This window comes from Bombyx mori, chromosome 1, assembly GCF_030269925.1.
Source record: "Bombyx mori chromosome 1, ASM3026992v2".
Taxonomy (NCBI): Eukaryota; Metazoa; Arthropoda; class Insecta; order Lepidoptera; family Bombycidae; genus Bombyx; species Bombyx mori.
This window is the reverse complement of record NC_085107.1, coordinates 10,034,281-10,060,085: the sequence shown is the minus strand read 5'-3', so window position 1 is coordinate 10,060,085 and position 25,805 is coordinate 10,034,281. Positions and strand designations below refer to the sequence as shown.

The 25,805-nt window shown below is 33.2% G+C and overlaps 1 protein-coding gene across 1 annotated transcript in view; it reads left to right on the top strand.

The window, feature by feature from the left end:
• The window catches only part of LOC101744279 (uncharacterized), a 45,132-nt gene that overhangs the window by 17,057 nt on the left and 2,270 nt on the right, over positions 1 to 25,805 (top strand). The window contains exons 2-8 of the mRNA XM_012693633.4: positions 9,671 to 10,010; positions 17,699 to 17,898; positions 18,678 to 19,020; positions 19,096 to 19,240; positions 21,608 to 21,766; positions 22,442 to 22,597; positions 25,113 to 25,215. Of these exons, the coding sequence (XP_012549087.1) occupies positions 9,947 to 10,010; positions 17,699 to 17,898; positions 18,678 to 19,020; positions 19,096 to 19,240; positions 21,608 to 21,766; positions 22,442 to 22,597; positions 25,113 to 25,215 (1,170 nt within the window). The 5' untranslated portion in view covers positions 9,671 to 9,946. The remainder of the gene's footprint in view (positions 1 to 9,670; positions 10,011 to 17,698; positions 17,899 to 18,677; positions 19,021 to 19,095; positions 19,241 to 21,607; positions 21,767 to 22,441; positions 22,598 to 25,112; positions 25,216 to 25,805) is intronic.

Here is a 25,805-nt window from a genome sequence, read left to right as displayed (position 1 = left end):
GAAAGGATTTAGGGGAATCCCTAGCTTTTAAATTTCTCTCAACTGAGTTGTCATGATTAAAGTGGGGTTGCAACCTGTCACATTTATTTTGAAAATAGGAGAAATTTTCAAAAGCTCAGTGTGATCGAGATTTCTGGTAAGGATTCGAGAGCCCCCTGAGCTTGGGGGCCCCGGGGCACTGTCCTGCCTAGCCCCTGGGTAGCTACGCCACTGTACTCAGCTGTAGGCAGTACTGGACGGGCTCCGTCTTGGAGAAGCCCTGTCGTGGACGTCACAACATGAGTGACCGTAATCACTCAGTATTAGAGGGGCCGAATGCTCATCTCCCTGAAAAGACAAAAAAATAATAATTTACAAAAAGCAACATCCCTAAAAAAATTATTTGTTATTTATCTAGTCGAAAGGTAACATTTCCGTACCCCTGACAACATACATGAAACGTTTTTATAATGATCGGTGTAGTCTTTTAATCGTGTAAACGTGAAAACGTAACAAACAAACTCACGTTCGCATTTATGGTATTAAGTGTTGATAACACTTTTTACAGTCTTGTTATGACGGGCTCATAAAGTCCCGACAACTCATTATCACTAAGACCTGTAGTCGTTAACAACAATTTAACACTCAAACACGTAGCTCGACTTGACAGCATAACTATCGTTTAAAAGTCGTTGTCAACTGCAGCTTGTTTTACATAATATTCCAGAGAAGAATACCGTTTTTATTTGGACCCTGACAATATTTACACTATGTAGCATAAAAAAAAAAAAGTGGTATGCGTGCAACTTAGTGCACGTGAAAGAAGTGAAACTTCTTTTGCGGTGTGTAGTGTTGTGGTTTTCATTATTTTTAATCCTTAAATCAAATTTATCTTGTATCATAATAGGGAATACTGTGTATAAGAAAAACGACCTAGCTCACTTTGTCCTTTCCTTCTCTCCACGCTCGAGTGGTTCGCGTCATTTTCTCACTCTCGCATTTCCTAATTTGTATCTTTTCTCTCTAGCCGTAATTAATCTGTCGCGAGTTAAAGTTCACTCTCAACGCGCCTAAAGAAGTTTCACTTCAAAAACGAATAGTACATATTTGTAAATAGTGCTGGTCAATATCATCAAATTCGGTGCTCACTCTTGTACCATTCAAATATTTTAAAAGAAATTGTATAAGCTTAGATTAAGAAAAAAATATGTAAGAGAAGGTGGTAAAATACACAGTAAAGAGAAGTATACTATAAATATTTCTTCGAGGAATAGGCTAGTCCATTACAGAAAACAGATCATTAATGATCAAATTTTTCTAATCACTTTTGTAATTTAAACTCAAATCATCGTGACTTGAACACTTTTAAAACTTATTTATCGATGCGGTGTACAACAAATCCAACATGTTTTCAGAGATATTTTACTCAATTCATAGGAAATCTACAAATTATTTTGTTAAATGAACGAGTGATGTCGATAGAAGGATGAAAGGATTACTATGTCACAGGTTAATATTTTTGAGGCATCGGCTCAGCTTTCTTTGTGTAGTGACGATAGCACCACCTAACAATCATAAACATTTTCAATTGACTATTAAAAATTTAAGTACAGTGAATATCTAAAAAAATATTTAAATCAGTTCCTTTGATTGATCTGTTTTCAAAAAAATTTTTTAAATTGTCTCTAGTTTGGAAGTGACATACATATCGTTGTACTATATGTTATGGTATAGGTATATTTTCTGGTAATAATTTAGCATAATATGGGGGTTAATTCGTCGAAAAATTTCAATAAAAGTGATCTCTCAAAATTGTTCATTTAAGTATAGTTCTAATAAAAACAAAAAAAAATCGATATCCGTTTTAGCAATAATATATTTTTTTTATTAAATACTCGTCGTAAAGTCATAAACATAAAGTGTATAAATATTGAATTTTTATTTTTTATTTTATTCTCCTAGAAACTGTTTAAAATTCCTTCACTATTGTAAAGTTGAAAGCGCGGTATTTCATTATTAACATTATTGGCTCTGCTCTAACATATTGCTTCTAAAATTTATGCAGTTTCCCACGATATCGCCTTTCCCGAGCTTTTCTTAGAAAAATTGACCATGAACTTGATGTTACACTAGATAAAATTTCGGTACAAGTTCATTTTTAATTTTTTTGTTTCTATGAATTTCCAAATATTACGTAGTATTGCAAAACTGCTAAACTTTACATATTGCTAAATTTAATAACACACCTCTTAAAATGTTAGGTGTAAAATTTCTATTTTCAAATTTAAAAAATACTTTTTCGTTGAAGAAAAATATGAAACTATTTACAGTATTTTTTTAGTGAGATATCATATCGTATTCAAATCTTCGTATTAAATTCGTCCATGGTAACCCTACACGGAACATGTGACGTGACCGCAATGCTTTTATAAGTGCAAAGGCTACCAATATCATGCATGTGCATGTAAACTAGCAAATCATGTTACAGCATTAATTTAACGCCTGAATAATTTATGACCTTACTTAAGTAAGAAAGAGCGATATTGCTGAGAAAATCTTAATAGACTAAAAAAGGTGGTTTCTGTTTTATAATGCAAATAATATAGCAGCGTTACTTTTTATGTCGAATAGGTAAAAATAAAATAGTGTGCTCTCGACAAATTGTATTAATTGAATCCAGTGAATATACCCTTCTCAAAAGTTATGTTTTAATAAATCGATATGTAAGAATTGTGTTGTCGGGGTTTCATTTCTCTCTTTACTTTACCAAAATGTCCATTTCGCAGCAAATTAGTTTCTTTTGAAAATTTTTTTTTTTTCGGTAATTCAGTACGGACTGTAAGGAAGTGCGTCTTATTGTTGAAAGTCTCGCGATTTTTAGCTAAAATTATTAATAGAACTTAACCTTTTAATATTTTAACTTATACTCATGCTAAAGATAATTAAATATATATTGATAAAAACATATTCATTGTAGAATGCCAAAACACAATCCGTATAACATAACGGTCTTAAGAGAATTTTGAAATCTTTTCAAAATAATGACCCTTCCTAGAAAAACAGTGAGCGTAATATTATACCTCAGGTCAATGTTGAACTGTGTGTGTTCCGAGGAGAAAATCGTGTGAACAATATTAAATGCTTAGGTAAGTATGAGATCATACTGAATATATTGAACACGGTGCTTGCATTAAATGTTTATGGTGCTTTTATTTATTATTTCCTAACGTATAACTTGATTTTAAAAATTTTAATTTGGTCTATTATAACAATAGGCTGCGTTTTCTTTTGGTGCTCTGGTGCTAAGATTAATTTGAAAGAACGTCCGTGCAATTACAATAATTTAAATAATTAGTTATGTACATTTAGGTACTTATCAATGAAACAAATACATTGCATAAGTAAATACCTCACATCCGCTATTACAAAATACTATTCGTACTATAATTTGAGTAATGTAATAAATTCCAAAGAAACAATCTTTCCTCGTGTAAATTTTCCTCGTGTAATGAATCCCATCCCATTCGCCTCAAGGTTTTCTGTTTTTTCAAACAAAAGCTATTTGTCCTGTAACCGCTATTTCAATGAAAATTTGGTTTTTATTTAAATCATAACTGGTGTAAATAATTTTATACAGTGTTTCATTATAATATGTGTATAATATATATGATATAATATGTTCGACTAATTATTTTTTGTAGTTTTTATGAATTTACATTTCAATAAATCGTTATTATTATTATTAATTTAATTAGCATGACGTAGACGTCGCGGGTAGACGAATTCACAGCTTTCAAATATTTCTTAAGAATTTGATAAATTATACCTGAATGGTACGTCGTAATCTTTTAGAATATGAAAAATAAAATGGTTAGTCCATAAGCGAAGAAACACGTTTTTTCATTGAATTTATAGGCAGACGAGCATACGGCCTAGCTGATGATGAGTGGTTACCGTCGCTTATGGACGTCAGAGACACCAGGTGCACAGCTAAGTCTATGGTTAGAATTTAGAACATCCTCTTTGCAGTAGGTTAAAGTGTTACAAACACCGCCTTTACATCAATCAGATATTTTATATTAAAGGTATGCTTAATTTAAGTAAAACAATTTTATCACCAAACAATGTCTTTAAAATACATATTCGGTAAGATCCAGATGAGAGAAAATGATAGTACCAGAAACATACTTCCTCAATAATTAAATTCATACGTCTCTTCTAGTTAATAAATTGTTTTAGTTCATAATTCTCTTCTAGTTAATAATAGTGAATTTTGCTCGTTAAAGACACATCGCAACTTATTCAATGATATGTTTCAAATATATTCGTGAAGACGAAAATACTTAATAACGGAGCTTAAAGTAGACTAATAGAGGTTTTAATTCTTATGGCGCATCAGTTTTTTTTTATTGCTTATATGGGTGAACCCGCTCACAGCCCACCTGGTATGAAGTCGTTACTGGAGCCCATAAACATCTACGACGTAAATGCGCCACCCACCTTGGGATATAAGTTCTAAGGTCTCAGTATAGTTACAACGGATGCCCCACCCTTTAAACCGAAACGCATTACTGCTTCACGGCAGAAATAGGCGGAGTGGTGGTACCTACCTGCGCGGATTCACAAGATGTCCTACCACTAGTAATTACACAAATTAAAATTTGCGGGTTTCGATTTTTATTACACGATGTTATTCCTTCACCGTGGAAGTCAATCGTGAGCATTTGTTGAGTACGTGTTTTATTTAAAAAATTGGTACCCGCCTGGGATTCGAACACTGGTGCATCGCTCAACACGGATGCACCAGACGTATTATCCTTTAGGCAACGACGACTTCAAGTTTACTTTATTTATGTGAATTTATGTGAAATGTTATTATTATATTATATTGTATTATATTATAGTGATCATAGTTCTACTTACCTTGACCTATCACCAAGTGATAATACATAAGAAGGTTAACAAACTGAGCGCGAAACATAGCATCTTATTAGTACTTGTAAATTGCTGATAAATCTTAAGCCGATCAGAAGCTCGTTGAGCACGTCCGATCGAAACACAAAAAAAGGGAAATAAATGTCTTTTCTCAAACAAAGCATCTTTTGTTTTTAATATCAACGGTAATCTACCTATATATACTTATAAATATCTATACTAATATATAAACCTACAGTGTTTTACTATAACTACTGAACCGTGCATCCGATTGACTTGAAACTTGGTATCCATATAGAAAATACATGTACTTAAGGGATAGGCCAATATTTATATGAGTGTTAGACTCCCTAATAATAATGACAATAAAAATAGTGTTCATTTTAAATGCTCAGCGAAGCGGGCGAGTACGGCTAGTTAATATATATTATTTTCACAATTCAATTTTTTTTAATCGAACTTCAATTGTGTTTACTACACCATTCAAATGGCTGAAGAAGTATTTTTTCACAATTTTTTTTTTCCAAATTTTGAACTTTAAGCACTTCTCCTGTAAACTTTAAAATGTTTGCATAAACCAAACAGCCTTTCATCCTCGATATCTATATAAGTGTTTGTATGTACGATCTGTGTAAATACTGAGCGACCGGCCCGATGTCAATGTAGTTATGAGAAATTCTTCTGAATCTCCAGTGATTCGGTGCAGTTCAGTAGCGATTGGATCAAAGACAAATCAAAGCAGCAATGCGGGTTTAATTGGTTTTAATTAAATCAAATTTTCGGATGTTTGTATCAGTGATACTCAAACTATAATACCCCCCAAAATAGTTGACGAGTATATATTTTTTTCAATATTTCTTTAAGATTTGAGAAAACGAGTAAATGAACAAAGACACATCAGTCATTTTTTAGTTACACTATTACATATTCCAGTGGTGCGTGATATTGTTATTGAAAAAACTTACTCGATCGTGACGGGGCAATGGAGAGCCGCCGTCGCGTCGCCCGAAACATGTCTTATCGGATCCCCCGGATTCACTCTCGGTGCTTGTGGGACCCTCAAGCACCGGTCACCGTCCTTATCGAACTTGTCGATTACGACGAAGAGTTTCACGAGCGAACAAACCCATAGATACAGCTCATGGGCCCGTCTTTAAAATACACACACCTCAGAAATGCCTATTTCTGTCGTGAAGCAGTAATGCGTTTCGGTTTGAAAGGTGGGGCAGCAGTAGTAACTATACTTGAGACCTTAGAACTTATATCTCAAGGTGGGTGGCGCATTTACGTTGTGGATGTCTATGGGCTCCAGTGACCACTTAACACCAGGTGGGCTATGAGCTCGTCCACCCATCTAAGCAATAAAAAAAAAATAAGCCCATAGATAAACTGAGTTTCTCGCCGTATCTTCTCAGTGGATCGCGATTACGATCTGGTGGTAAATTCTGCGAGACACTGCTCTTGCTAGGGCTAGTGTTAGCAAATTCTCAGGTTGAACCCGTGAGCTCACCTACCCGTCCAGGCGACGCTACCAGTAAATAGGTAAGGAATTATTATTTTTAAATATTGAGAAATATTCCAACAATAAGTATATACTCATAACAAAAGCTTATTTAAAAATTAATGTAAATACATAATATTTATAAATACTTCATTTATAATTAAACAACCGATAATTTAATATTCCAAACAAGATAATCCGTTAATAAAAAAATCGTAAAACACTTAAAACTATTATATTATGGTTGACCTACTTACTTTGTCTGCGGGTACCTGTCAGTTCCAACGGCGCTTCGGTAAATTAACCGAGAGCTTTGATTGCGGAATTGGAATACCGATGCTACAGATCATAGTTAACATTTCTGAAGTGTCAGACGCAACAGCAAAACCACTGAGCTGTGTATAATAAATATAAATCATTTGATATAAATAATACAACTTTATTGTGGAATTTTCAATTTCACGAAATAACATCATAATCCATTAACATTTATTTAACTTAAATAGAAAAAAAATATACAAAAATGATTAGTTTATTTTTATATGTTATTTTATTTTTGATTATAATTATTACCATTTGATTATAATTATTATTACAAAAAAAAAACAAGGACATCCTGTGTCGTCTTCTGTGTCTTGCCCATTATTAGCTTGTGGGTGATTTTGCACGAAAGTTTATTATTATTTATTAAAATTGTAATCGCTTGTCGTGGTTAGTCGGACGCATTTTAAATTACATATTTTAAAACTTTGTCGTCTTCATCCCGAGTCGAGCTAGCATCATCATCATCATCATCATCATCATCATCATCATCATCATCATCATTCTTTCCTATTACCCTCTGCTGGGGTGTAGGGCTCGAATCAATTTTTTCCATTTATATCGGTCTTGGGCAGTCTGTTCTAGCTCCTCCCACGTCATGCCTAAGACCTCTAGCTCCTGCTCCATCGAGTGACGCCAAGTTGTTCTGGGGCGGCCTCTCTTCCTTTTGCCAGACACTTTCTATGTCAGTGCTCTGTCAGTCGAGCTAGCATACTACACGCAATTATTATTTAAATTTGAAAGCTATTAAAAGTATCTGTTGAAGAAAATCACTCATACTTACTTCTATTATTCAACCACGTGCTCAGTACGATAAATATATGGACATTTAATTTTATAGATAATTTATATTATATCGTATATTCTATATTATGTATACACTTGTGACGAATACTTTCAACACTTATACAACAAGTACCTAAATCGTAATAGTAAATATTATTACAAGTTGAAATCCTTCATCTATGTTCACCGCATTTTCCTACATTGTCATTTGTCCAAAACTATTTGCAAAATTCCAAGTATTAGCTCTTAGCTTATTCAGAAATTAGTTACGAAAACACATTTCGGAAGATCTATAATTGGCTTTTTTCTTTCTTCAATTAGACTGAAGGAGATTGCGGAGCACTGCAGGCGGTCTTTATGTATTCTTTTATATTATAATTTATTCCTGTAGGTTTTCCAACAAATTATTTAGAAGAAAATTAGACAATTCCAGCCGAACAAAGAATATATCACTTTAATAAGATCGCTAATAAGATAGCCAAGCTAATAAGATAGATTAACTAGTAGAATCGAAGTACAATTAATACCCTAACTATAAAACTCGGAAATGTCTGTACTGTGAGATTAATGTTAAGAAATTTATATATATATTTTTTTAATCCATCAGGCACCTAAGATAAAGATAAACTTAATTTCAATTTCGCTAGCTAAATTGTTTTCCTCTCTGTGCTAATTGGGAATAAAAAAGTACTTTTACTGGTGGTAGGACCTGCGTCCGCACGGGTAGTTACCACCACCCCGCTATTTCTGCCGTCAAGCAGGAATGCGTTTCGGTTTGAAGAGCGGAGCAGCCGTTGTAACTATACTGAGACCTTAGAACTTATATCTCAAGGTAGGTGGCGCATTAAAGTTGTATATGTCTATGGGCTCCAGTAACCACTTAACACCAGGTGGGCTGTGAGCTCGTCCACCAATCTAACCAATAAAAAAAAAATAATGCTACGTACTATATGAGTACGAGTTTTAGCGGTGGCAGCGTCTTGATTCTGCCTAACATTACAGACGTCCTTAACTGACGGTAAACTCACCATCCAGTAAACTGTCTCGTCTGCCTACAAAGACAAAAAAAAGTTAGTACAAAATTTATTTTTTAAGATCGCGTTAATAGAGAACATAGATGATATAAATTCTCAAAAAGTCCAAAATGTTTCTCCATTTCGTATTTATACAGGATAGAACTGGTTTTTATTACAGTACATATGACTACAGCTCAACGCACATTCGGTGTTACGTGGTCAGGTTTTTAAATTACAAACGATTTCTCCTTCAGACCAGAAAGCATGCCGGCAAAATTAACCAGGACGGAAGATATTATCTTCTTCAACTGTCAATAGAATATAATTGAAAAAGATAAGACAACGTGGATGTCACGGTTGTGGTAGAGAACTATCCAAGATTGGACTAATAACAAACCTACTATACAAGACGTTTAAGGTTAAGATCTTCAGCATTCAATTGAAAAAATGAATGAATGAATGAATGTCGTAATTTACGCCGTCGACACCTAACAACAAACTGAAACATTATGAAGGTTTTAAGCAAAAACGAGCGCGTTATACCGAAATCAATCGATTTTGACAAAGTAAATCGACTGTTAAGAATGACTGCTGATTTATTTTAAACTTATAGTCCAACTCATTTGTTCCTAAAGCAAATGAAGAACAGAAGTGTTCTTTAAATGTTAAGCCCTAAGCAAAACCGGTCCGCTTTGCAGGCCGATCTTCGTTTTGACTTTGATCCAATCGCTACAAACTTCACAGTATCACCCGCTCAGGCAATCTGAAGATCTTCGAAATCTATGTATAAGGAATATCATCATCATCGGCTTTTGCATATATGTATATAAAATATATTCATTGAATCGATACCTTTTATATTCAGATATTTCGCCAATATTCTTTTATTTTCTGTCAAATTTACCACAATGTAATGGCAAATTTACACGCATAACATAATACATACTAGTACAAAACTTGTTGATTTGATAAAGGGTTCAAAGTTCCTAATAAAATTTTATACAATTTCATTTCGTTATAATAAATGAGCAATATATTGTGCTGTGTTCCCTTTTTAACGTCATTTCTCGACGGGATTAAGATTCAAACTGTCAGTTTACGTTAAATCAAACATGATCGACTTTATTCCCAGGGACACAAGAGCCTCATTTGAAAGGAAGTTTTCAGATGATTGCACTATCCTGTAACAAACTATATCCAAAGAGCGAATATAAATTCGAACAAGATCATTTATATTCTAAGCATCAGAAAACAAGGTTGAATTATCTCATGGGACCGCAGTTAAGCCGTTTTGTCACAAAAGGACGAATTTTCATGTGGGCGGGTATCGATCGGCGCTGTTCAGTGCGCGCCCTGATGGAGCTTCACAGTAAACACAGCACGCTCAGTGTGAAGAAGACGTCCCAAGATGCACGCGGTCACCACGGTACTAGTAGCAGCCATCGGGATATGTGCTATCGCCAAATCCCCAGGTTAGTAAATCCCAATAAAAGTTTTAATTAAATATAATATATTTTATCACAACTGATAAGGAGTTTCCCGCGTTAATATTCTGTGAATTATATGTACTAAAATATACTTATACACTTTGAAATATATTACCAGGATTTCGTGACGGACGAAAACTACCTATTAGAACTTTTCAAAGTTGAATGAAAACATCTGAAACTTTTGTAAACAAATGATACCACCTGTTACACGCGGCGTTTAGCTCTCAACTGCTTCAACTATTAGTGTTCGTTATGACCGACATTTTATTGAATTTACTTTAAAATTTAAAATATTTTAAATAACTTTTAAAAAAATATGTTACTTCTTCATGGTTCAATTAATATTCAAATGTACCTTCAAGCTGATTTTAATTTAGTCTACTTATTATTTGTTTAAGAATCTAGTTCTAGACCTTCACAGAGAAGTATATGTGATTAAAAAACGAACTTGTGATTCCGAGTCATGATAATTACAATACTTTAAAAATTAGGAAAATTCTAAAATAAAACAATGAACACGACAATTAAAATTAAGATATTATTTATATTCAGTTCTGTAAATTGTACTTACAGAATTATTAATGAAATTGTCAACCATAAATTTGTATCTACAGAGCAGGTTTTAATAGCCAGATTTTTTAAATTTAATTTTACTTCATGTCTAGTTATGAATAATGCGTACCTAACATAAGTAGCATGAAATTGAATAATAAGAAAAGTTCTTTGCAATGAACACCGTGGAAAATGAAAAATTTGTGTTATAGTTACTTTTCGTAGTAATTTATTTTGTATCTTTTCATACAATTTGTGTAACAGTTCATTAAAACTACTTTTACGACTTAATTTCTTGTTCTTTTAATTGTGATTATATCATTTTTATGATCACATTCATGCACATTTTCACAGCCGAATCAGTCGTAGCTCACGAAAACTGTAATGTATTTATAATGTAATTTATTCGAAAGGACTAAAATAATATAATACATATATAATCATAATAAAAAACGAGAGGTTATAAACCCTAAAGTAGTTTTAATTATCTTTAAAAGTCGCCAAAGCCGAAGAAAGCACTATGCTTTTGGTAAGTTCACTCGATTCGGTTCCACCGTCTTCCTTATTTCAATTACCAAGCACAATGCTTTCGGGCGTGGAAGTTAGAATAGGGTAGACGTTATTCCAATGAAACTTTAACCTCGAAGAGCCGGGATGTGGCAAGAAATTCACGCTGAGCTGTCGAATTAAGTTTGAATAAAGAAACACCAGGTGGCCCGTCCGTTCAAGCGCTCGTCGTCTGCATCAAGAAAAACGTTGAATAACTTTTACTTCATAACAGGAAGCAGAGTAAAAATCAGACATCAATTTACAAGTTTTTTGCAGAAGCAGAAGTTCATAAACAACCAAAAATCTAAATCTTAAGATAAAATAAAATGTGCGAAATATTTAATTTTACTACTTCCTATCCGTATCCGTGGCCTTGTAAGTATGGTGCCCCGTGTCGCCAGCACATCCCGAACATAACCTTTATTCATAATCGTTTGAAAACATACCTGTAATAGAAAAAAATAATCTGTAATACAAAGGATGTTGTAAACTTCAATTTTAATTATTGTTGGTTGTAGTATATGTACCCAAGTCTATCACTTACATACTTACCTATACACACATACATATATATTGACATGAATAGATGTACATGCACTTATTTAGATTGGAAGTGAAGGACGGTGGTTATTCCAATGCAATCGAAACGACGAACTCATATGTCAAGGTGCATTACTGAAGCGGTATTTCTGTGAAATTGAGTAGCTGCTTTCCATCAGAATGCCTAAGAGCTTTTCTACTCATCTTTGTACAATAAAAAGAAGTTTTCAAAGGATTTTTGGTTAAACAAAGTGTCAAACACAACAAAAGCCTCAGATGAAATAGCAACATGATTAGTCCTACTAAAGTAATTTAGGTTGACGTATAAGGTAAATATACTCTAAAATATAAAAGTGGACCTTCATAGCAAGCTAAAAACTAAAAAATAAAATAAGCTTTTTGGTCCTGGATCGGAATATTAGGTCAACTTAATCAAATTATTGTATCGTCATCGGTCTTTGATACGTGAGCAAGTTTATAAATTAATCGGACGTCTTGAAGTTGGTATAAAATTAGATTGAAAGATTCTGTACGTAGATAGATAATTAGATAGATACAGGTCAAGCCAATAAAAGCCTCTTAAAACAACAACCTCATAACAAGAGGAGATTCTTAATTCTTTCCGTATGATTCATTTGAAAAATAATCTTACGACCATTTAAAATAAGTACATAAGTACATTGTACAAAACAACATCACTAAATAAGTATACGAATACTACTTTATGAATTAGTGATTATGCGCTCCGATAAAACAATAAAAGTCACCTTGGTAAAAATAGACATTTGTTCAAACTTAAAACTCAAAGTAAGATATAGCATTTTATCGCACATAATTTTACAACGTTAATAGAATATAATATCGCATTAATCAAAGACTAATCGAAATATCTTGATCAAACCAAATTTCGTTGAAAGTTTCTTGTAAGTGAAATATGACAATGTTTAAATTTATGTTTAGCATAAAATAAATACATTTATAGGTTCACTGTGAACAGATTTTCATTTTGGTTTTGTTTGTTATAATTGCAAATCGTTTTTATGAGACAAACAAAAAACATCAACTGAACTCAAAAAATTGTTATCAATATTCTGAACAAAAACTATCTAGAATTCTTAGAATACTCAAAAATAGTAGGAAATCTCCCAATAATTATATTTCTCATAATAAAAACTAAAACATAATAATACCATATGACATTGAAATTATACTTCTATCTAACGCGGCGAGATTAACTATTTAATTCAATAACGCAGTTCCAGTCGATGTATCAATCTAGTATCTTATATACCTAATCATATTAACTTATTATGTATGTACATAAGTCTTTTATTGAAATTTAACCTTATTTATATGGTGGCTTAATGACTAGTCGCGTACTTTGCGGTTCGAACACTTCATATTGTTTCAGCCATCAATGTATTTATTATAATTAATTGACAAACATTTTAACGTTCTCTGTTCTCAAAGTAAATGTATTTATTATTCGTTTAATGTCGGAGTAGAAATTATAAAGTCAGCTTTTCTGTTTAATAATTACAGCTAGTTAACATTAAATTACGAAACCGTTCCAATTATAAGTCAAACAAACATTTCTGTGGATAATTTCAGAAAATTTAACATTCAGTTGCTATTTTTTTCATTCAGATAAAATGTTAAAATACAACATTACTTATAAATTAAATTTGTGTAAATAAAGTACACTCGATTGTCGTGAGCTCGTGTGTTAAAATAAAGCTCAAAAAAATCAGTACAAATTTGATTTTATTTATTTATTTTGTAATTTATCTGAAGCGAAACTAATAGAACCTAGTCTGAGTTGACTAATGGAAGTTTTAAGCGAACGAGGAAATGCTTTTTACTAAACATTAGGTATTTTTTAAACATTATAGGGTTCAACTTACGATTCTAACATTGATTGATTGAGTTCACCAAGGCAGTGTACTCACACTCAGTCATACTAGTAAGGGTTTGGTAAAGTAAAGTAAAAACTCAATTAGAAGTTCCTGAAAGCTTAAGTAGAAGAGTTAAGTAGTATTGCGCAATATCAATAAATCCAAAAAATCTATCCAATTAACCTAGCCAGTTCACCTCGTGACTGTCTATTCAATTCACCTAATCATACTAGTAAATGTCTTAATTGTATCATTTTTATCTAAATTTGTTGGTTACGTAGGGCATTCATTGTGGTGCGCTAAGAGAAATACCTAAATTCAGTTATTAAGATAAGCGGGCTGATTATCTGTAACATGACTGAAGTTATTTTCGACCGATACCGTAATTTATCTAATAATTTGGCGTTTCAAATTTTTTTTGTAACCTCAGCCAATACACCGTGCTTTTCATGGTACTGCTATACACATTAACCTTACAGTGCCAAATAAGAGAGATCTGTAATTGATACATTATTTACCAAAAGAGTCCTTCACGTGAAAACATTCCGGAAATATAATGACGTAACTAGATATATTTACATATGAAGCACTATGTAACTAAATACACCTGAAATATCTTAGAGAAACAAAAGAGTGATGATACACAAGTGGTCTGATTGGCGTTTATTAAGTGCTGAACAGAATACATTTGTCGACCGTACAAATGAATGAAGTTGTTAACTTGTAATGGCGTTCCATTTCAATCACTTGATTGGACGTATGAAGAAATCGTAAGGAAACTTGTTTAATGTTTTTGTTGTTTAATCTCAAGTAAAATCACAAAATACATACTATTAGTTTTTTAGTTTAAGGTCAGGCGGTTCTTATGAAAATCTTTTAAAAGCTTTTGATGTCAAGTAGAAAGCGCGTGTTTCAATTTATCCACGTAAATAAATGATGTGTAGAATGGGGTAAAAATAAAACCACGTGTAAACTATACAAGGCTTGAAAATGTTAGAATGACCTAGACCTGGTTATACCAGCATATTTTACATCAATTTTACGTGTTCTAGCTTACATTATTCACGATTTGCGGCCTGTCATTTTCTGAAATTGTTAGTTGTGATTTTAATACAGTCGGCTTTGTGGATTTTTAAAGAATGCTGTTTAAAGAATGATATATTATCAATGAAACTATATCGATGCGATATTACAATATATAGGAACAATGTTCTGATATAAATGGAAAATATCATAGCATTGAAACTAAGAGAAGTTTCCTCGTCCATGAATTCGATTAAGGTTTTTTTTTCGTCGACTCGCAAACGTTTCAAGATTTCAATGATTGAATCAAGTCTAAAGTGCAATACATCAGAAGTGCAAACACTGTGGAGCATCGCTACTAAAACCTACCCATCGGCCATTGCGAGCTAAATACACAAGCACTCAGCGAACTGTGATCGACTTGAGTAAATTTACTTTATCGCTCAACGTCCTCGATATTGCTATTAAATTCAATCTTGTTCTGCTTTAATAAACTTAATTGTTTGTCTAATGTCAGCTTACCAATGAAACACGTACATTTAATTAATTCCTAAATTGTGTTAAAAATATTCACAATATTAATTTAAAAAAAATGTATGGATAACTCATTTACTATGGTCGATATTTATAAAATAAACAGTTTTTTATTGTTTAGAACGGTGGACGAGCTCACAGCCCACCTGGTGTTTACTGGAGCCCATAGCTATCTACAACGTAAATGCCACCACCCATCTTGAGATATGAGTTCTAAGGTCTCAGGATAGTTACAACGGCTGCTCCACCCCTCAAACCGAAAAGTATTACTGCTTCACGGCAGAACTAAGTAGGGTGATGGTACCTACCCGTGCGGACTCATAAGAGGTCCTACCACCAGAAAAAACTTCCAGATACTTAAAATCACAATTGTAATGTAATAAATGAGACGTGTCCTGCGGCGGTCTCACAAAAAGTTCGTAATTCGGAAACCATAAAAGTTAAAACACCTCGCATAATAAGAATTTCATTAAGAGTTAGAGAAAGTTATTCATCACAAACAAAAACTAGGGAATAATCTGTCGTACTTATTATATTATAACAATTACAACCGGCGTTGTCGGAGTCATGTCATTTAGCATGATAATAACCATCTTATGTGTTAATCTTTGCCGGAAATTTCATATAAATCCGCTGCGCCGTTATTGCGTGATTGAATAAACATTGATCCGCATAAACATATTATAAGATAGTATAGAATATATAGTATAGACTTCTACAGTTCTTTTTATTAATGCAACGGCATTGTATCTATGCGTAGCGAGACCCTTTTTTGAACATTGGTTTTTTGTTTTATATATTATACTAGCGTTCATACTACTTACTACTGCGTACGTTAATTATACTACGACAGAAAATTTACATGCATTGGCGAGCTTCTCCATCATAGAATGAATAATAGCTTAGGAATTTAAACATACATATTAATTCGCTTCTAGTTAAATTGTTATTGCATAAAAGTTATTTTATCTTATAAACATCACACCCAGTGCCGCCACACACTTTAACAACATATTAAATTGAATACAGGGTTCGTTCTACCCTTCAAGAGGCGGGAATCAGAAATAGACAGCACAGTGACACCAATGCGAACTAACAACCAACACCATTAAATATTTATCGGATTTTACACCTATTTGTATCGTGTCGTTGTGGCCTAAGGGATAAGACGTCCGATGCAGTCGTGTTGAGCGATGCATCGATGTTCGAATTCCAGGCGGGTACCAATTTTTCTAATGAAATACGTACGCAACAAATGTTCACGATTGACTTCCACGGTGAAGGAATAACATCGTGTAATAAAAATCAAACCCGCAAAATTATAATTTGCGTAATTACTGGTGGTAGGACCCTCTTGTGAGTCGGCGCGGGTAGGGTACCACCACCCTACTTAGTTCTGTCGTGAAGCAGTAACTCGTTTCGGTTTGAGGGGTTGGAGCAGCCGTTGTAACTATACTGAGACCTTAGAACTCATATCTCAAGGTGGGTGGCGCATTTACGTTGTAGATGTCTATAGGCTCCAGTAACCATTTAACATCAGGTGGGCTGTGAGCTCGTCCACCCATCTAAGCAATAAAAAAGAATCCACTAAACTCTTGATTAAAGCCATATCTACTACGTTAACTAATAAATTACCAAAAACTTTCCAACTCAAGTCAAAATTATTTCTGGTCGGCCGTTAATGGTCGGTGTTTTTTTTAATCCACAATGGTTACTTTAAATGAGGTTCTATAATTTTACAGTAACACAGTATTATTTTAAATAAGATTACCCTCTTTTCTTAAATTAGATTGTTGATTTTCGTATTCCCTAAATAAATATACTTTCAAGAAATTGTACAAGCGCTTCTACGTAACTTCAGGTTTCGAATTGTTGCAACACCAAGTTGAGTTCTATTCATATTTCAGTTAAAAGTTTTCTATTGATGTAAAAACTGTCGCGGTCTACAACAACTGTTTTCCAGTGAAATCCTCTGACGGCGTAACTTTAAATAGAATTTATTACAAATTCTTAGAACCGTTTTCAAAACCTGTATATAATACAACTAGCGGCCCGCTCCGGCTCCGCTCGGGTCTTTAATAAAAATTTCAACGATATATGACGTTGTTTTATTTTTTTAAATAAAAGAACACTTATTGCGGCATAACTATAATAGTTACATATATGCTTTTGTGACACTTTTTGTAAATAATAATGTGTTCTACAAAGTCGTAGTACATTATTTTATTCTATCATCAATAGTTTTCGCAGGGCACGCGATGTAAAGAATTTTTAGGTATTTTTTTTAACTGATTGGAGTTTTAGTAAGGATCCCCAATTTTTTTCAAAAAAGATTATAGCCTATGTCACTCGGAAATAGTGTAGCCTCTAAACAGTGAAAGTATTTTTCAAATCGGTTCAGTAGTTTCGGCACCTATTCAATACAAATAAACAAACAAATATTTCCTATTTATAATATTAGTATAGATTAAAGTAGGAGTTTATTACTAATTAGTAGAAAGATAAATGATAGGATGCAGATACACACAACCTTTATAAAATTAACGATTTCTGTACTAAGCATTTTTATGACTGTAGGGGCTACAACAGCGCCGACAATGCCACAAACTATGAACTCCGGCGAAGAGGATAAACAAATTCCTTCTCCGATGAATTACTTCAGGAATGTTATCATACCCAAATACATGATTCCCCACTACATTAAATACGTCGATAAACCTGGATTTTTGCCGCAACCAATCGTATTCACAGATTCAAAACCAGACCTGCTGACTAAGGTGAGTCAAACTTTAGATTTTGTAACATCAGATTAATTGTAATGAAATTTAGCTCATTGAAATATTGAAACAGACTTGCTGTGTTCTTGAGTCTTAAATTCTCTCTTAATTTTGTGATTCCAGTCTTAAGTTTATAGAAAAAAATAAAAGTATAAATGGAACTGAGCAAACCTTAAATTTTACCATTTTGGTACATTGGCCCCTGGTATATTCGATATATCCACTACTTCTTAAGCATATTTTGCATTTATGTGCATTTATGTTTACTATTATATATTTATGTATTTATCACTTACAGACATGAGTCATTCTAATAAAGTTATCTTGCTTAATTACATAATAATATATGACCGTCTTAAGCCTTTTTCACAAGAACCTATTCGAATCGGGATTTTTGTCTTCTTTTGTTGTATAAAATAAAATATTAAATAAGTCAGTTTTATAACAGTGCCGTATTTACTATTCCGAATCACTCAATTTCAACCTCGAAAAACATAATTTGGTTGCACGGGCAACTTTGGCTTCGTAAACAATTTTGAATGTGCGTAAATTATTTGTTTGGGAGGCGGCACTCACTCTGTATTCTTCAAGCTATGGTAATGGACCGTGAGTTCACCTAATAAAGATAATTTTATTCGATTTGTCAAAATGATAGACTTCTGAAATTAATTTAGTGATACTGATCAAAACTCTGGAGTTCTGTTCGGGAAAAGATTAAAATGTAATATTTTAAATTAAATTATTTATATAAATTACTTAATTAAAATGTATAAATGCAGGAAATAATTCACCTTAATGAAATGGAAACCGATGAAAATGATGAAAAGGAATTCAACGACTTGATAACTAAAAACTTCATGTCCCGCATAATGGAAGTCGGAAGCCCCGTCCCAAAACAAGTTTACTCGAGTGGCGGTTCAAATAAAGCCGAAATAAACCTGAAACATGCTAACATACCCGCCCCACATTCAGACATAAACTCAGCCAGACCCATTGTGCAGCCCCAATCCTTCAATATTCCCGATGAACCTAAAGAAATAACTGAAAAAGAAACAAAAGGTTTTGCTCTCACTCCATTCAACAAAGAATATTACGAGGAACAAAATATTTCCGAGAATACCAGTAAGTGCAAATTTAGGTCGATTATATTTGATGAAAAAATCCTTCAAATTCTAAATACTATCAAATATTTTTTAGACGAAACTATGCCAAATGATTCTGTCGAAATTGCTGAACTCGAGGCTTTACCTAAATTAGAACCTCGACAGATCCGCCAGAATCCCAACCTTGGAAAGGCCAAAGCCCTGGTTGCTGACGATCTGGATAAACTTAAAATTGGACTGTAAGTAAAAACCTATACATTTGAATTATTTTATTAACACTTCGTCTGAGCCTAAAATTTCTTTTTCCGTCGCAGTTGTTGTTTATATACTATTCTATAAAATGACATGGATTGAACAAGATTTCGCTTAGTATTGAATTTAACAAAAATTCACTATTATAACTACTCCGCTTTCCGAGAGTATTTTCTAAATAGTAAATTTATTTTTAACGAAGGAACAAAGCGATCCGATGTTCACGATGGAAAATTAAATGAAGTCTGTAGTAACATCGTTTGAAGGTTTGAAAGCGTCCAAGTTCATAACTAATTTATATAGGAAATGAAAACTTGACTCTCTTTGAAATGGAAATTATGTCGGAAATTTAGTCAAATGAAAAATACCTATGAGAAATAATTTTATTACATGAATAGTTGCTACAGAAAATAAATCTTGAGTAATACGTTATGAACTTAAAATTGATGTTATGTGTGAATAAGTTAGTTAAATTAATATCTTAGAAATCTTAAATTAGATCTTAATCTAAGATGAAATAATAACGTATGCTACGTTATTATTTCTAATACTTAATAATATTTTAAAAATCTAAGACATTCAAACACAACTTCTAGTTTTTCCAGTTAATCTGCCTGATTTGAAAATTATTCACTGAATATCTTTAACTATTTACTCTTACTTAGTTTGAAATTTATTCAACTCATTGGCTGGGAAATATTTCTCCGTGAAATGCACTGAATCGGATTCCTTCATAGACTTCCTTGTGTATAACGGGTAAACGATTTATGTTCACACAAACAGTAATTAAAAAAATTGTGTCTTCACTGTATCGGAATTTGTTACTTCTAGTTAGAAGATCATAGTTTTATCACATTTTAGAGTAAACAACTGATGATCAATATTTTAAATACAATATCGTGTTACAGAAACACAATTTAAAAAACAAACAAAAAGAAAGAACAGGACACTCCTCCAACAATGAATGTATTTTGAGGTTTCATTTAAATCTGTCCATTGCTCATTAAATAATTTTATGTGACGACTTTTACGTTTCGACTAAGCTGTATTCAGTCGACAAGAAAGTGTTAATTACAGGGCAAATAAGGAGTACCGATTACCTGTCTCGTTACTGCCAACTAATCTGCGCTGGTTGAAAATCACTCATGATGACGATGTTGACGAGAGGTGAAACTAATATGTCGAACACATAGAATACTCCCCACCACTCACACCCGACTAATGCCCCTAGTTGTAACGCATGGGATTCACGCAACAAAACGATATCACCTATTTGTTTTGTTGTTACTCACTTATTTTTCGATTAGAAAGAAACACGTGTTTGATTAAGTTATCGCCTACGATCAACATTATGACTTATACTTTTGGTCTTAAGACGGCACGGTGCATATGAGCATTCGATATTCTCAAACGTTAATTTATTTATGTTTTCCAATATTTATATAACAATAAAGAAAATACAAGCAATAAACTTTTCCAAAAATTTTCCAAAAATTGTTGCAGCTTCTTAATTACTTAATTTTGCAAATAAATAAAAATGTATATCTAGTCTCCCCTATTGTTTACGAAATCATAAGAATGACGTGATATTCGAACGAAATCAAACATTCTGTTTGTTATCTGTATTTAAAGCCCTTTTTCCAATAATTTCTTGTACAATTTGTCACTTATTCAAATTCAGTGTATATTTCAAAATACATCGTGAAAACATAACTTTTAAGCATAAAAAGCAAAATAATATTCTAAATTTATTATATTTATATGTATATTTCATAAAGGATTTAAACCGATTACATACAGTAATACAAATAACAACATTGTAGATATCTTCAACATACTACAATCGTTAGATGTTTAGCTTAAACGCTTGCCTTACAGTAGTGTCACTTTTAATTAATACAAGCTTACAAAATGTACATATAACATCGCTGAAGCCCTAACGTCACATAAACATGCCTAAAAAGCAGCAAACAATCAATCTAGTTTCACTCACTGTGTGTGTGTGCACCTTTTTTTAGAATTATAAATTTATGTAGCTCTACAGATATGTATAAATAATCGTGGTCCAAGACGAAATATATTATCGAAAATAACCTTTAAAATTAGCCTCTAAGCCCAGCCCTTGTTTCAATCCCCAAAAGGGATTGTAAGTTTTGTAATTTATGCAACATTAATTTTAATACGGTAATAATTTTCGATAATGTTTTATAAAGTAGAACCGATACATTACGACTTGTAACTACGAAAACAATGAACGCTGATATTCAAATAGCTATGAATGATGCTCTTGCTGGTTAGAGTTCCAAAATATTGATAAAATTTCCGTAATTATTGTAATTAACTTATTTGTGCAGCTATGGCGACGATGGTTCCACGAATAAACCTCATCATATTCACTTGCTGGAATCCGGTTCTTCTGATCCTTCCGACTCTATTTTTGGTGTTGCTCTGATGGCGGCCATAGGAACAGCCCTCACCATGGCCATTCTAGGATTTGCTTTTGGCTGGTACACGTAAGTTATGAAGCCTTTCTCATTACGTATTTTTAATCTTGTGATATACTTGACACCGGTAATTTGATTCATACAAAATAATTTGTATTCGAAACATAAAAGAAAGCAAACTCAATATTTCGAGGATAACCTACGTGGATGATATTTTCTTAGGTTTTCGGGATTCGTAAACACGATTATCAAACATTTGACAGTTTTTCTTAATCTCTTTATTGTTTTATCTCTTAATTTACTGAGACATCAAGTGCGTTTCTAAAATTTCGGTTTACGTGATTGGGATACGAGATTAATTGAATTCAATTAATGCTTAAAGCTGTCTTATACTCAAAGAGTTTCAGAGAACTACAATCTTAAGTATAACGCTAACGGAAATTGAAGACGCTGATTCTATTATTTTTTTATTACTTAGATGGGTGGACGAGCTCACAGTCCACCTTGTGTTAAGTGGTTACTGGAGTTCATAGACATTTATAACGTAAATGCGCAACCCACCTTGATATATCAGTTCTAAGGTCTCAGTATAGTTACAACGGCTGCCCCACCCTTCAAGCCGAAACCCATTACTGCTTCACGGCAGAAATAGGCGAGGTGGTGGTACCTACCCGCGCAGACCCACAAGAAGTCCTATCACCAGTAAAAATTTGATTAGCGCATTTACATTAAATTTGGAAGCAGGTTATCCAAAAGAGCCAAGGCTGCTGCTGATGTAGATTACCCGGCTTACGGCGTGACCGGACCTACTGTCGACAGCTCCGGCGACCGCAAGCTAGCTCAGTCCGCCCACATGTATCACTACCAACACCAGAAACAGCAAATCATTGCAATGGAGAGGTATTATAAAAAATTTTTGAAAAAAAACAACGTACTTTTTTTTCTTAATTCAAAGGTATACCACGTTCACTTAGTGTTAAAGACTTATTGTACACTTACTTACCTTCATATTTGAATTAGAAATCACCATTAGTCGATTGGGTATCCTAACCTTCAAAGAGGAATACGTAAATGCTATTTGGAACAAAAAGAACCACGGAACCTTGTAGCTTCACCAGACGCTTTAATAAATTAAATTGGGTTATTAAATAAGATGAGGATAATAATGCTAACATGGATGATCCGAATCTAAAAGCAGAGACACTGGAGATAGCGATCACTAACTTGTGTTTTAGAAAAATATTACTCGGTTAGACCATTTCCACGAAATATCTGCTGGAAAAATAAATAAATTTTACAGTATTTTCTGGGCATTACAAATGCTTTTCTTCAAACGTGAGATTCTTTCATGGTAAGTAGAGAATTTAGTTCCTCCTGATACTACTGATACCACTGATGATTAACTCAATCCCATACTTGTGCACTTTCATAGATCTTAGATGGTTAGTAGGCCACCTATATTAGAAACTTTAAATCTGAAACAAAAAAAACACTAAAATAACTAAAAGGAATAACATAACCTGACAGCTCGCATTCCCTACATATTGTTACAATAAAATTATAGTATAGGATAGTGAGTAATAATTGGCATCTTGTGAGTCCGTACGGGTAGGTACCACCACACTGTCGATTTATACGTGAAGCATTAATACGTTTCGACTTAAAGGGTGGGGCGGTCGATTCATTATAATACTAAGACTTAAAACTCATGTCACAAGGCGGCTGGTGCATTGACGTTGTTGATGTCCATGGGCTCCGTTAACTCCAGGTGAACCGTGACCTTGTCCACCTACCTGAGCAAAAAAATATATAAGTATGTAAGCTTGGGGCTGCATTTAATTTTCGAAACTTTCATTTAGAATTGGTCGAATGTTTGTGTCAATTGTTATATATCACAATCCATACAAATATTCGATTAAATATAAAAATATCGTAGAAAAATATCCTTCGCCGTCCTTTTAGTGCTCGTACTAAAAATAATTATTGCAAGAAACTGAATAAATCCTGTCACAAGGCACAGTGATAAAAGAAAAAGGAACTCTTAGTCGGTACGCGAAAAAAAGTTATAGAAAAATATTTGCCGACGATATTTTCTTACCATTGAGCAGAATTTTAATAAGCAGAATGGCCGAGTTTATTTAGTAGCGTACAACGTAGGTATCAAGCTATCAAGGAGGGACTGATATATTCTGATATGACATGTGAAAAAAATATAATATAATAAAATAAAAATTAAGTAAATATATAATATCAAAAGATCAGCCCAGGTGTATAAAAGTACGATTCTTGAGAAGCCGGTTAAGACTCTTAACAACACCACACTCCACAACCTACAATAGTCTATTCAGTAAGACTCAACAGCTGGTCACAAAGCTTAGTCCACACAAGCGTAGCTGGAAAGGTTTCATATAATAGAAAAGGAACGAGGTTCTCTTTGTAACAATATCTATGCCGAGACCAGGTAGGTATTAATACGTGTTATTGCGAAGATAAAGAAAAATATCTTGTACAATGATATAAAAATTTACAGACAACAACAAAGGATTAGAAATATAAGAATAAAGATATCAATAAAGATAGAAACTAGCGTGACAAAATAAATATCTTTATTTGTATCTTTATTTATTTATAAATGGCTTTATTTATTTATAAAATTTATTTATAAATAAAGATACAAATAAAGATATTTATTTTGTCACGCTAGTTTTAAACAAGGAAAGTGAAGAGAGCAATCAGAGCATTGTGGTTACACAAGGCAATCACTACAACGGAAAATCGTCGTCGACGCGTTTTGATTTCCGGCAAATGTCAGGGAAATAGAAGTGTAAATCGGAAATGTTGCATCAGGCAAAGGGTTTCATTAAGTCTAAAATCTAGAATAAATATTTCAATGATCAAAATATTTTATATTTTATTATTGTTCACTGCTAATTTTACTTTGTCAAATTTGTCTGTTTCAACACTATTTATTTTCAAAAATCTATTTCAAGTCATTCTATTTCAAATCTATTTCAACATTCTGCCTATTTCTGCTTCGAAGCAAACTTAGGTTCCGCTTTAAGATTTTCGATTTTTCCGACGGAATGGAGATTTCGACTTTCCACTCCGTTTCAACATAAGCGGGTGCATTCATTGGCTCTTGTAAATAGAAAAATCAGAAAAAGCCTTTATTACTTAGTATCTTATGTATTTATTTCGTAAAAGCCTAATCAGATTTAGTTTAGTTATTTGCGCTATGACATGTCCTTCTTCAAACGAGGCTTGTGGAGAGTATTAAGCGGTGGGCAGCGGCTTGGCTCTGCCCCAGGCATTGCTGAAGTCCATGGGCGACGGTAACCACTCACCATAAGGCGGGCCGTAGGGGCGTATACAAGGGCAATAAATAAATAAAAATGTGTAATGAAATATATTTTAGGAATGGACTTGACCAACGCCACGGCTCTATGTCGGACCCGGAATCTGATGAGGAGAACGAAGAAGGAGATTACACCGTTTATGAATGCCCCGGGTTTGCTACCGTACGTATAGTAGTAAGCGAGCTACGTGTAGACTTTAAAACGTATACACAATAACAATTTTGTACGGACAATAAATAGTTATCATTGTTGTTAACTTTATATTATTGTGAAAATGAAATATCTTAAATTTATATTTCAATAATAAACTTTAGTATTTTTTTAGTTTCGCTTTATTTATTTAATTTTATGCACAAGAGCTGTGGACTTAATACCTAACTCTGTCAACCAAGGATTGTGTAGATAGTGATGTGGTGATGCATTGCTTTTATTAAATAAATAACTTATATAGATATACAAAACACACGCCTCATACGTACACATAAAATACAATACAATATTCAATTTATACATTGTTTTACGCTTTAGTTAGCTATTTGAGCTCACCGTAGGCTAGAAACTGGTGTACAGATGACTCACACTTTAAATCGTACTGTTGATACCCCATAATCACTTCAGTCTATATCAGCTGGCTTAGCACATAGAAATGTATGCGAAATCACTTCGCACAACTGTTTTTGCATAGCAAAACCTACACTAGAAATAAAGAGGAAATTAGTTATTAAATAAAAAAACATTACTACATCATGTCT